This window comes from Tachypleus tridentatus, chromosome 2 (genome assembly GCF_004210375.1).
Source record: "Tachypleus tridentatus isolate NWPU-2018 chromosome 2, ASM421037v1, whole genome shotgun sequence".
Classification (NCBI taxonomy): domain Eukaryota; kingdom Metazoa; phylum Arthropoda; class Merostomata; order Xiphosura; family Limulidae; genus Tachypleus; species Tachypleus tridentatus.
The window spans coordinates 132,568,677-132,582,563 of record NC_134826.1 but is presented as its reverse complement, the minus strand read 5'-3'; the positions used below and the strand labels follow the sequence as shown (position 1 = coordinate 132,582,563).

Sequence of the window (13,887 nt, the reverse complement as noted above, 5' to 3'; positions counted from 1 at the left end):
AGGATATACTTAATTGTTACTATTGTGATCTCAGAAGTGTAAGAACTAAAACAGATGACTCTGGAGCATTGTTAGGAATGGATGATTTTGATGCAATTAGAACAACTGAAATATAGTTAACTGTAGATGATTTTGATGACAGAAATTTCTTTGAAATACATGGTTGCAGGCCATTTAATACAGAAAGAATATTAAAGAAGGGGGGAGGGTAGATTAAGATCTCAGGTATTATTGAGGTCATAATTGTGGGCGATTTTAATTTCAATCATATACATTAGGAGATGTTAGAGTCATACCAAGAGGGTGGAAGGCTTTTGGAAACAATTCAAAATGGTTTTCTTTGCCAGCTGGTCAAAGAACCTACTAAAAACAATAATATTTTAGTTTTATTGGTAACTTCAAACATAGAAATGATTGATAGGGTTGAAATTGGAGAACATCAGGGTGCAAATGATTACTGCTTTATTATTTTTAATGTTTTACTGCATAAGAAGATAAGGAATAATGATATTTTGGTCACAAAATTAAAAAAAAACAACAAATTTTAAAGGAATCTGCTTACATAGATGAGGGTGAGAGTTTAGATTTGTTATATTTAGATTTTCCTACAACATTTTACTAGGTACCACATGATAGACTTGATAAAAAGATTTTCTCTATATGGGTGGGGATAAGTTAGCAAACTGGATTAATGTTACAAGATGGGTACCTCAGGGCTCAGTCTTCCAACCCCTGGTCATTTTTACTTACATCAATAACATAGATGAAGGAACTGTCAATAAATTACTCAGATTTGTTGATGATATTAAGTTACTGGGTGTTGTTGGCTGTGAAGAACATGCTGTTGATTTACAAAAGGATTTAGATCATTTACTGAGTTGGGCAAATAAATGGCAGATGAGTTTTAATTATAATAAATGCAAGATATTTTATGTGGGTTATCATAATTTGAATTATAAGCACAACTTTGATGGGAATAATCTTAACAATGTCATGAATGAAAGTGACATTGGCATGATATCAACCATTCTGTAAAGCCATCCAAGCAATGTAATTTTGTTAGTGGTAGCACAAATAGGATTTTAGGTTGTATTTACAGTAATACTGAATAGAAGTCTACCTAAAGATATTATAATTTCATTGTACAAGTCACTGATTAGGCCACATTTAGAATACTGTGTTCAGTCTTTGGCTCCTTTCCTTAGGAAAGGCATTGAATTTTTGGAAAGGGTTCAGAAAATGGTTACAAGAATGGTGCCTGGGATGAAGGGGTTGTCATATGAGGAAAGGCTGAAATCTATCAAATTGTTTTCTTTTGACAAAAAAGATTTAGAAGGGATTTGATTGTGGTATTTACGATTGTATTGATACATCATCTTTTTTTCATATCTGTCAGTGAAAACAGTAGGAGTATGGGACCCAACTGTAAATTTTAGGAGTTATCTTCAACTGAGACAACTTTATTTTTCTAACAGGGTGATTGGCCTTTCAAACTGGTTGCCTTCAAGTGTTGTAAATGCAATAAATTTTAAACAAATTTAAGAAAAAGTTTGATAAGTATATGAATGATAAAAACTGGCTTTAAGGGTTTCTTTTTTAAGTTGTTGTTGTTGTTTTGAATTAAGCATTCAATAGATGTATTGAATGTATCGAAACCCGGTTTTAGCTAGGTAAGTCCACAGACATACCACTGTGCCACTGGGGGGCTTTTTTAAGTTAATTTAGCTTCGAGTGCAGAACAGCTGAGATAGACCAATATGTCCCATGTTGTCCAAAACATTATTTTATGTTATGGAGACAAAGACATTTTATTGGAGTAGGCATGCATTACAAGTCAGTTCTGTTGTGATACACTTCTTGGTTGTAATTTTCTTTTAATATATATACATATTTTCTGGCTGGATTTTACAAAATATCAATGAAAATCGTGTTCTTTCAAACCTATAATACATATATATCACAACAAACATTTTATCTGCTATTAATTTGCATTATTAAAATTCTCCTAATCAAACAAGTAACCAATGGCACATGGTATGGATATTGATCTTTGAGACAGCACTGAATGTGTTAGAGGTGAATATTTTTTATGTTATACTTTACTTACCTGAATACCTCTTAATCCAAACAGTCTGGTGACTTCTAGAGGTTCCTAAAACATGAAAAATAATTTTGAAATCAAACTATGTTTTTCTGAACATTTCACGAAGCAACAAGTAGAGGAACCATAAACAAAAATGAATGGTTTTAACTGCGGGTAATATGTGAAAATCAAAGCACACTAATCAACCGATGGCAATAATATTTCAAAACAGTTAGAAAATGGTTTAAAGAAAGTACAGAAAATGAAACATATTTCAAGATAAAATTATAAGAATAGAATACCTGTTTTAGTATTAATAGCATGAGATCTGAACATAAAACTGCTGTTCAGATGTTTTAATTAAAATGCATTGATTTTAAATGGATATTTGCAATATCTTCCCAAGGTAATACAGCTTAAAAATGTCACATCCTAGCAATCCATGTAAAAACACAAGATATGTAGGTTTTAAGTGCAACACAATTACCTTATTTTTCCATTTAATTTTATCATAAGTATTCAAGTTATTTGCTTTTTCTTAACATTTGATAAAAAATCCTAAACATACTAGAGATTACGTTATGTAGTATATAACTAGGTATCACATACCTCAAAATATCCATCAATAAACACTGTAACCATTTCTGCATTAGCTCCTTGTGCCGAAAGTAGAGAGCGAAGCATCCTGAAACAAAATACCTAATGTTGTATAAAAACTTCAAAAACATTTGCAAAAATTACACTTTAAGAAAGTAGCCATAATATCCAAGATACCTTAAAGATACTAATATTTCTTTTATATATTAAATTTTTTTTATCAAGTTCAAGAGGTAAAAAATGTGCATTTAATGGTTATTATACAACTACCCAGATAAAACCTGGACACAAAAATATCCTGTTAAACCTTTACATTAAGTTTTTTTCCCCATGAATTTTAACAACAACTTATATTGATAACACATTTTATTAAACAATATGCCAAACAATGATAAATATATGACTAATTTGTAAAATAATAATCAAACCCAAAATAAACACCTGAGTTTGTTTTGAATTTCACAAAAAGTTACACTAGGATTATCCATAATAGCTGTCCCTAATTTAGCAGTGAAAGACCAGATGGGAAGGTAGCTTGTTACCACCACCCACTGCCAACTATTTTACCAATTAATAGCAAAATTGACCATTACATTATAAAGTCCCAATGGCCGAAAGGGCAAGTATGTTGAGTTATGTGGGAATTCAAACCTGCAGATCTCAAGTTCCTTGCCTTAATCACTTGTGTGTATGGTAAATGTGCTATTTTATAATAGAATAGTAAATATTGAACAAATTTGATTTGAAAATTTGGTATGAAGCTTCCATGGCAGTACGTGTACCACAACTAAACTTATTTGCCTATACATAATAGATGAAAATCACTTCTTTGTATGTGGGATCTAGCTACAAAACTAATACCAAAATCTTGTTTAGTTTTATTTAAAAAATTAACATAATATTCTATATAAAATATTCCATACAAATTCCCTAAATAAAAAGTTATGGATTTTATGGAAAGAATTACTTCATACCTGTAGAGATAATGAGGTCTGTTGCTAGCAATGATTACAACTGGAACATCATACACCCGACTGTTTGGGAGCTGCAGTGCAAAGAAAGAAAACAATGAGGAAAATAACTTCCTTATCTGAAACTTCTTTCAAGATGTTAAAACTGGAGATAAGGTAAAGATAATTGGCAAATTTAACTTATGTCAGACATGGTTGATACGTGAAAAAGTTCAAACCATAATAGCTCTTTTTCATTTCATAAGTTATCTTTATATCTACATTTAAGCAAATGAAGGTAATGCAGTGGTACAGAGAAAATATCATAAATATTCTGTTATGAGACAAGCTTAATTTATTAGGAGTACACTTAGTAAAGTAATTTTGTAGCCTCTTATGTATATTACTCTAATTTTTAAATATAGTAAAAATACTTCAGAAAACATCCATAACTTGGATCAAAATATATCTAAATTCTTTCAGAGTTTCAACATATACTTAAAGTTACATTTAATTGAAACTTTAATTACAATCCAAGTTTTAATTACCTTACAGTCAGAAAAAATAGTTTAATTTACTAGTAAATCTACAATTACAACTTACTGCTTCTGGAGAGAAGCTTACAGGAGCAGGATCAGAACAGCTACAAACACTGCCATACCCTTCAATACGATTACAGAATGCTCGCCGACGCTGATTTTCTTCAGTATTCGGCCAATCACATTCACTGTCTGAAAAGCATCAAATAATTTATATTTTAGTGCTAATTAATATAAACATTTATATTATATCTGTTGATACATATAACTGGATACTTATAAGAGAAAAGGCTTAACTTAAATACATACAAGATTTGGTAATTAAATTGTTAATAATTATTAAACCACTAAATCATCCAATTAGGCTCAGTAACAATTTTAAACTGGTTAAGATTTCTGCTGTTTTTTTTTGTTCTTTTCAATAAATACTAATAAAGCTTTTGCCTTTTAGTTTTTTAATAATAAAAACATGTGTGAACAAAAATTAAATACATACAATGCATTGAAAAAAAAGTTATTTACATATAATAAATGAACATGAGCCCATAAAACATAATTTATAACTTATAAAAAGTTGTCTCTTCCTTTTTGTAAAGCTAAAATCCATAAAAAATAGTTAATAATTCATAGTTAATTTGAAAACTACCTACCTACCTTTCAAATACCCAATGCTTTGAATTTATCTATACCACTAAATCTTTCATGTTTCCATTATATTTTAAATAATATTACACAAATAAATACACATTACCTTCCATTGGTACAAGGGGAACTTCTACTCTAAGGAGAACTGGGGCACCCCAACTATTAAACTCAGGGCTTTTGCTGTATGATTCTCCAAACATTTTACCTGAAAAGAAGAAATATAACATTAAAGTTTTCCACAAAAATATAAATAACAACTTGGCCATCTTATTTACTAAAGTACTAAAATGAGATCTCAATCTTAATGAAATTCAAGATACATTTTACAAATACAAAGACTTATCTTTTTCATTAATTAACTCATTGCAAAAAAAATTACAAATAAGAATATACATTACTTTTTTTAAATTTAATTGTTTATTGTTCCTAAATTTAATGCAAAGCTACACAAATGGCTATCCCTAGTGTCTGACCTGATAGACTAAAGGGAACATAGCTAATTAACTGCATCCTTCACTCCTCTTGAATTACTCTTATTGGACTAAATAATGGGATTTGAATATTACTCGTATAGCACACCTACAGCCTCAAAGAGTGGAGCAGAATTTTTGTGGTAATAGCATATAAATGACAAATTCTTAGGTTATCCTAACCACCACTTGCCCATGCTTAGCACTTACATTTAACAATAAAGTACCATGCACGATCTAACAATAGTTGTTTCCAGTTAATCACTCATGAAATGGCTCTTTCTTTGTTGTATAATAAAGTTACTTTGTTTTATAATAAGAACAAAAAAAAGATAAACCTGGTTGAGCCACAGTTAATTGCAAACGTTGATTTATTAAAAGATACAACAGTCAAGTGATTCATTTGGTTTATTAATGACATTCATATTGTTCTGACAACTATAAACAGCTAAAACTTATAAGGGAAATATAAAGGATATTCTCATGCTATAGTCTATTTGGTATCATACATTGAATAATCAAACGTTTACAAACATACATACATACAGTTTAAGATCAATAAAGTAATTACAGAAATTTCACACACTCATTCTGCTGCTCTTTGGGATTTGATGTACTATATAGGATAATATAAAATTTCACTTTTGAAAACTCAGAAAATCCTTCACAGGTCCAGAATGATCAATTATCCAGATCATTCTTTTGCAGTGGGATGAGGAGTCTGAACCTCAATGTGCCCATCAAACTTGGTATAAATATGAACACACTTTAAAGAGTTATTAACCCAAAACTCTGAAAGTGCTCTTATCTCCTCATCAGAAAAAAAAAAAAAAATTCAAAGTGATCCAGAAACAGAATTTGAATCTCATCCAAATCTGAGAAGGACTATTCCATACTTCCCATCTGTGTAAAATTATTGTGTACATTGGTCTCTTAGTTTTTCAGATGTATCTGGAACACAGACAGAAGACAAATAATATTGCTATAGCCTTGCCCCCTCCCTTCGGGTGTAAGGATAACAAGAGACCTGCTAATTCATTCAGACCATCCCATCCACAATACTAACTTCAAAGATGAAGATAAAATTGTAAAACCAGACCTTATCATTGAAATACTTATCAAGACCTCCTTTAAACTCTCTTAAATAGATTAACTGTACACATATCAAATAGGAAAGCAACCCATTTCAAAAGCCAACCACACTGTTAGGAAAATAAAGCTGTATTAGTGGAAGATAACTTCTATTCTGGCAAAATTTATATTTTTATCTCCTATTCTTACCAATCTCATTTTTTACCTGTTCTGTGCTGTAGATGAGATAACTCGTCCAAGCCAATCGGTAATACAGTGCCACGGACAAGTTAAATCGTTCTCAATAATACCTAACCTCAACGCTAGATGTCAGCACCATACATTTGACCTACTTACAAATTGTGTCACTTTCGATCCAAAATGGCGTCACGAAAATAGTTACAAAATGAAGAAGCATTAGAGTTGTATTGTAGCAACTGAAATACTTAGCAGTCAACTGGTTAAATGTGTAAAAAAAGATGATTCTTCAACACTGTCAATACCTTAACAATATTAAAACACCTCAATAAAATCCTGAACAACTTTTCTTTTTCAGCAAACAACTTGAGACATCTTAACCTACTCTCATATGACAACCTTTCCACCCTAGGTATCAATCACCTTAGCAGCCTTACTCTGAATCCTTTCTAACATTTCATTACCCTTTCTAAGAAAGGGAGCATGAGACCAAAAACAGTATTCCAAATGTAGTCAAACCAATGACCTATATAATGACATTATAGCCTCTTTAGACTTGCATTCAACATTTCTGTAGATACAACTTAAAATCCTATCTGCCCAATCACTAGCAACAGAACACTGCTTGAATGACTAAAGAGATTGAAAAACAGGATTACTAAGACCATTTTCTTCCATAACACTTAAGACTACTCCCATCAAAACTTTTAATTCATCACAGAAGAGAAAGTAGACAGTCAATAATTTTCTGTTTATCATCAGATACGAATAATTTCAGTCAATAAAGGTTTCTGTTTCACACAGTAGCCTTAATTTTCAGATTCTTAAGATTAAGTTGAAGCAATCTGAATGTTTTTCAGCATGTCAAAACATGTCTCTAAGTTAATTGTGCAAGCAAATTTAAACGTTTTCAAAACAACATTTAAACTATCTAAATAGAACTGTGCAACATTATTTTATTTCTTGAGAATAACCAAACAACTAACCTCCTTTCTGGGTGACCATGGTCCACATATCCCTCCAACCTATCACATGAGACTTTTTACTCCCTAATCTTTTTATTAGGTCTCTTGCTGGCTGTTTCATCTGGAAGGTACCCTCATCCTAAGCAAGAGATAAAGTATGCTATGTACTGCGAGATGGCGTCACTAATATGCATCAAAGTACTACTCTCAAAGGCAGAATTACTATAAAATTGCATTTCTACAGAATAAAATAATTCAGCTTATTTAGGCATAATTATAACTTACAATGTTACAGAAACTCAAAGACAAGTTAACCATTTAATCAGTAAAATTACAATTTAAAACCCTTTTGTATTAAAAACACTAAAATGTAACAGAATATCCCAAAAATGGGAACAAAAATTTCCCCATAACAACTAAATAACAGTTTGCTGTATAATAATCAAATAATGAATTTCACTTTTAACAGAAAACACACACAGCTTCCAGGTTACACATACATATATATATATATCACTATTTTATCAGTAAATCACCTAAGTACCTTAATAGTGAAGATAATTATTCTTCCATCTGAAACCATACTTAAAAACAAAGACATGGCCTCATCTTCATGTGGTGAATAGGTGTCAAACATTCTCTGTGCCATCACACTACCCTATAAATAAAAACACGATGGTCAATCATATACTTTGTGGTGTAAACAGAATTAAACAAACAGTTATTATTATATACTTTCTACTTTAAATTTAAAAACTTGCACATAAATAGCCTTCCTTACATCAAATTATCCACTTCATACTGGTACCATGTTGTTCACAGTGATACTGTGTGAAGCAAACAACAAATCTTATGGGTCTTATAAGTAACTTGTATTTAATTCTTTCTTTAATGTCAGGTTCATTATTTTCCAATTTTATATATTTTTTATTGTTAGGATTATATTGCACTGTAGCTTAGTAAATGAAATTGAGATTAATTTTTTAAAATCTCCTACACACACTGGGGATATAAATGGGATTGCAGTGAAAAATATTGTTAACAACAAGAGTACTCGAATAAATGTATTTTACTTATCATAAGTAAAAAAATATATAAAATTATCTATTTTTATTGCTTTATTTTTACTTTGATTTATGTAGGTAGCTTGCTTTGCTGAAAAGGTAAGGATAAAAGAATAATTTACATGTGTTAATGAAGACTACATAGGACAAAAGTTTTGGACAATCTTACAAGACCTAGTTAGGAACTACTTAGTAATTATACATGAGATACTGAAAAAAATAAAAAGTCAAAAATATCTGCCCTAGGTACCAAAGTTAACATCTTCTCCTGTGATGTCTAACTATGATTATTAGAAATATTTTATAATTTTTTATTTAAATTCAATAACAGAACTATATTTTTGGTCTATGGTTCTAAAACTAGGTGTTAGTTGAGTGGTTCAAAGTACAGTTTTTATGTAATAATAGTGTGATTAATGAAACAATTTTGATATAATTATAACAACATTCATAAAAATCTTGAGTAGAGCCTAACATCTCTTTTTTATCAATTAGTTTCTGACATTTATCACAATGGTGTGAACAGAAAACAAGCTAGAATTGAAGGCATTATGATCAAAGTTAATAAATATTTAAATGTTAGCCAAAATATTTTAAACATTGACACTTAATTAGAAGATAAATCAAATTTACAAGAATGTTGTGTAAAAGAGAGAAGATTTTCTTTGTTTAACCAAGTAACTTAACATTTTTTGTTGCATATAATTTTTGTCTAAACATATGTATAACTGTGGAACAACGTTTGACTCAACACACAAAGTTATGTGAGAATGGATATCATATGATACAATTTGTGTAGAGACTTCAAAGATTTTGAAGTTTTTTGTGTGCCATTTTCAAAATATGGCTGCTTCCAATTTTTTTTCATGTTATGATGTATTACTGAATTCTGTATTATAAAGCATTGCAAATCAGTTATTGTTCCATTTAGCCTAGGTAGAAGTGAACATTTTACAATAAATGAAGAATGAAGTGAGTAAAAAAGCAATATCACAATACACACACACACAAATATATGTTTCTGTGAGAAGTAAGAACCCAGGTCTATGACATCATCTGTATTATATATCAGGATAGTTAAGAAAGCTGTCCAATTCAGGACTGGAACCCATAAAGGAAGTGCTCTATCAACTGAGCTACACAGCTCAAATCCCATGTATATTATCTCCACTTTGATTATTACAGTAGCTATGAAGCTATAGAAAAGAAATATCAATTCTCATTAATTTTCTATGAAACAAATCTGTATTTTGCATATAAAATCCCCTATGTGCAAATCTCTCATCAGAATATGCACACACACTTGTTTTCAGTATATGAAGCAAACAAGCTGTGATTCTTATATGTAAGGCTTACTATAAAACTGATGTAAAAAAAGAAACCAAAACTATATACTCCTTACAGTAGCTTGATTCAGTACCAGGACATGAATTCCTCTTCCTTTATTATCTTCAGCATCCTCTAAAATCTATAACAAATAATTAAAAAACTCTGGCAAAATTAACTTACAATGACATTCAATAACTTCAAAACAGTAAAATGGAATTGAATAAAAATTTGAATCTCAGGTTGAATTTTCATACAAATTTATATGTTCAAAGCTAAAAAAATGCAAAAACTTTTGTCAAGAAATACAAAGTGTGAATGAAAAATTACTTTTGGAACAAATTCAAAAATATATAATGTATTCTACTATTACTATCTATCAGTCTATCTTAACTTTTTTTGTGATACGACACATAGAGAACATCCATATATTTATATATTTGGTATTGGAATTAGTTTTGGAAAAGTGAATAAAATGCAAATATTGTTGGACTGATTCCTTTCTAACATATGAATATAAGCTACAACAGAATTGAATCACATGTTCATATTTTACAAATGTGGTTGATTGTCATTCAATCAAACAGACAGTACAACACAACTCCCAACAATGTTGTAGAGAATATATTCATAGCTTCTAGGGCAGAAATGCCAAATGCTAAATGTAGAGAATTTTTGACTGGTGATGGTTGCACAAAAGATTCAAATAAACTTTCATGTTTCAGTAGGAGCTATAAAAACTCTAGAGATGACATGTGAAACTAATATGACTGATAACAGAAGTGGTCAAAATAGAAAACTCAAACTTTTCAAAGTTATATTATGTACATAAGGGTATGCTCTGTACATGATGCACAACATTAGAGTAGGGATACTGCCAGTAACTTATGTATATGCACAGGTGTGGATTTTACTCTGAGAATGGTAATTCATACATTAGCAATTACTTAGAATATTTACTCCAAAGATAAATAGGTTGTGTAGGAAAGATTACAGGGTTCACTCATCACATTGAAGAGGAAGAAGAAAAAAAGAAACATTATAACAGACATATAAATTAAACAGTAAAAAGGTCAAGTAAACATAGAAAAGACTGGCATGATGCTTGGGTAATTATTATGTCCCTTTACTTCTGGTAGTGTCTCTATGGTTTCATATTTGCTCTTCAGCTACTTAACATGGACATTAAAATTTTAATAAGTGGTGTAGGTACTGAGAAATATCTTCTGAAGAGAGATATTAATATCAGGCCAGGATATACAAAATTTTTGTGTCTTCCAGCCAAGCTAACTTCATTAACAGTTGTCTGCACTTCAACGCATGCTCTGTGGTCATCAGGTAGTTTTTTGTCTGAATATACATGTGTATGCATAAAATCCTTGCACAAATACAAAAGTTGGAACAGTAACTTTCCTGGCATCAATAATTTTAGAAAAGTTTTAACAATTTTTATTTTAAGTTACTATTACTACACATGATTTTAAAGCTTTGAAAATAATTTTAACATAATTTGCTTAATTATACAAGATAGTTACAATACAAAGTTACATGTTACACCTAACTGTAAGCCACAAAAACATGATTAGGAGCACATCATCCTGTAATATTCATTATTATAATAATAATGATAGAACTGTAAATGTGTTTAAGTGTATATAAACATTTGTTTTTATAAAAAACTTACTGTGGTACCATCTACAGACACTGAAACTTTTGACTGGCTTGACAACACTTCTATCATTAGTGTCTTTGGTAAACTTTCTTGAAGCCGCAGACTCTTGTGCCTTTTCTCAGTAACAGATATTCCTTCTGGATTATCTGTTTTACAAAGAATTACACTTAATTATAACTACAAGATAAACAATTTTTGCTCTTAGAAATATCAAAAATGAATGATTTGAAATTTTAAATCTTACATAATAAGATTAAATTGTATAACCTTATCTTACGTTATATAATCTTCAACTAGGATATCCAAAAGAGAAGCAGATTAAACACAGAATTTCAATTACATTAAAGTTTCAACTTACCTTTATGTGTGTGTATATTTTTATAGGAGGATATTCTCTACAAATTCTTTAGACCAAGTAATACATGGAAAGACCTTATCAAATTCTAATATGGTTGCAAGGTAATAAAGCCATTTTCTAACATCATGGTAAATATAATTTGTCAAATACCAGCTTATCAAATTAATCTCTGACTAAATATTCCAACACGTTACTTAAACAAAGTCAAATTAGTAGACAAATAATTTCTTGAATCATCTCTAAACCCCTTCATCTCATATACGGGGATCACACTGATAATTCCTAATTATCAAATATTTCCCTACAGTTAAAGAGATTTGTGAAAAATAAGCAAGTTTCCTCATTAATTCACTAAATTACTTCAAGGTTTTATGACAACTTTTATCAAAATGTTTAATCTACTTAATTACAAGAAATAGTTCAATAGCTGTTTGCTGAGTGTTTAATCCAGGCTTAATTTGAAGAATCAGAAACATCTTCTTCACCCATAGCATAGTTTCGTTTTTGGCTTTAAGCAATTACTTTGAACATATTAGGGTTTGGGACCACCTCACTTAATGCATGCCAAACAATGCTAACTGGACTTTATTTGACTTTCACACTCAACTGTGTAATTTTGTCTTCTGCACTTGAGGATGGCCAGTGAACTGGCTGAAAGCCCATGTGAATTATATGATATTTAAAAATTGTAAAGTAGTAGCTATTTTGTTTTGTTTAATTTAATTTTTACTTGGTTATGTTCTAACAGTTATTCTTTAATTAGCTGTATATATGATCTGATCTAAGGCTGTTAATCTAAAGGTTATATTAATTTTTATTTGTGAAATCTAGTGAGATGATATTTTAGTGATAAATTTCAAACTGTTTTTTTCTTTCTCCCTCACTGTTGTAACTTTACTTGTTTTTTTCATTACCTTGATATAGATGAGATTAGTGTACATCAGAGGTGTCACTAAGTGCTGACATGTGTCCCAAATACCCAAGTAGTATTTTAAAAATTTGAATATAGACCATGATCTATATTAAACATTCTCATGCCTGTAAGCCTGAGCCTCAAATCTTTTAAGTACTTAGCAATACCTCTGATATATATATATATTAATGTCTAAATTAACCTGGTTTAACCTAGTTCTTATTTAACTTCAGAAAATTATGTAGTCATTTACACTGCAGGATGTATGTTAATTTTCATGAATTTTTTATTTTGACATTTTTTCCCCCTAAAATGTTTATTTGTAGTAACATGTACAACTGTATTTTAACCTTAATATTGTTATCTACTGTGGTAATAGAGCAATATTTGACATGGATGTGGATGACTGTGTTGCTTGTTTTCAAAGCATTGATTATATTTGGATATCCTAAACACAAGGTGGTCCTATTTTCTTAGAAAATACAAAATATTTAACCAATTTGAAAGTTTCTTAATATTAAGACTGTTAATGCCTCTCTCAAGAAAAAACAAGTAATTTTGATGCACTGATGAAAATTTTAGAAACTAAAATCAGATATAAAGTCCAGGTTTAAAATGCTTTACTTAATAATTTCTTAGACTTAAAACCCACAGTAAAAAATATTGTCAGCCTAATGGGCTACAATCATTTGGATTTCTTTGTTGAATGTTTTGGAATAATGTTTAAATGATCAGAAGAAATTGACATCTTTATAAATGCTTTACAAAGAGTAAATTTCTTAGATTGCCCAAATAAAGTTATCTATAACTTATAGAGCTATACACTAGAGGAAGTAAAGAAAACAGTTTTATCTAGTGGCTTGAGAGATTATATAGTACCAGAAGAACTTATGTAGGATTATCTGTCTTCTTTTGAACTCTTGTTAAAAAAAAAACCTCAAAACCTATGATGTTTACCCACCTTGTAACAAAACTTTCAATAATGTTAGATCACATATCAGCAGCATTGCACTCTTGGATTCATATTCCTCTAATT

The 13,887-nt window shown here is 30.1% G+C and overlaps 1 protein-coding gene across 1 annotated transcript in view; it reads right to left on the bottom strand.

Annotated features, from left to right (window-relative positions):
• LOC143245136 (protein O-linked-mannose beta-1,2-N-acetylglucosaminyltransferase 1-like) overlaps nt 1-13,887 on the bottom strand; it is a 116,571-nt gene that overhangs the window by 24,213 nt on the left and 78,471 nt on the right. Inside the window, exons 4-12 of the mRNA XM_076491073.1 lie at nt 11,593-11,726; nt 9,985-10,050; nt 8,063-8,176; nt 7,540-7,657; nt 4,921-5,019; nt 4,234-4,361; nt 3,655-3,725; nt 2,693-2,768; nt 2,108-2,152 (exon numbers count right to left, since the gene is read on the bottom strand). Of these exons, the coding sequence (XP_076347188.1) occupies nt 2,108-2,152; nt 2,693-2,768; nt 3,655-3,725; nt 4,234-4,361; nt 4,921-5,019; nt 7,540-7,657; nt 8,063-8,176; nt 9,985-10,050; nt 11,593-11,726 (851 nt within the window). The remainder of the gene's footprint in view (nt 1-2,107; nt 2,153-2,692; nt 2,769-3,654; nt 3,726-4,233; nt 4,362-4,920; nt 5,020-7,539; nt 7,658-8,062; nt 8,177-9,984; nt 10,051-11,592; nt 11,727-13,887) is intronic.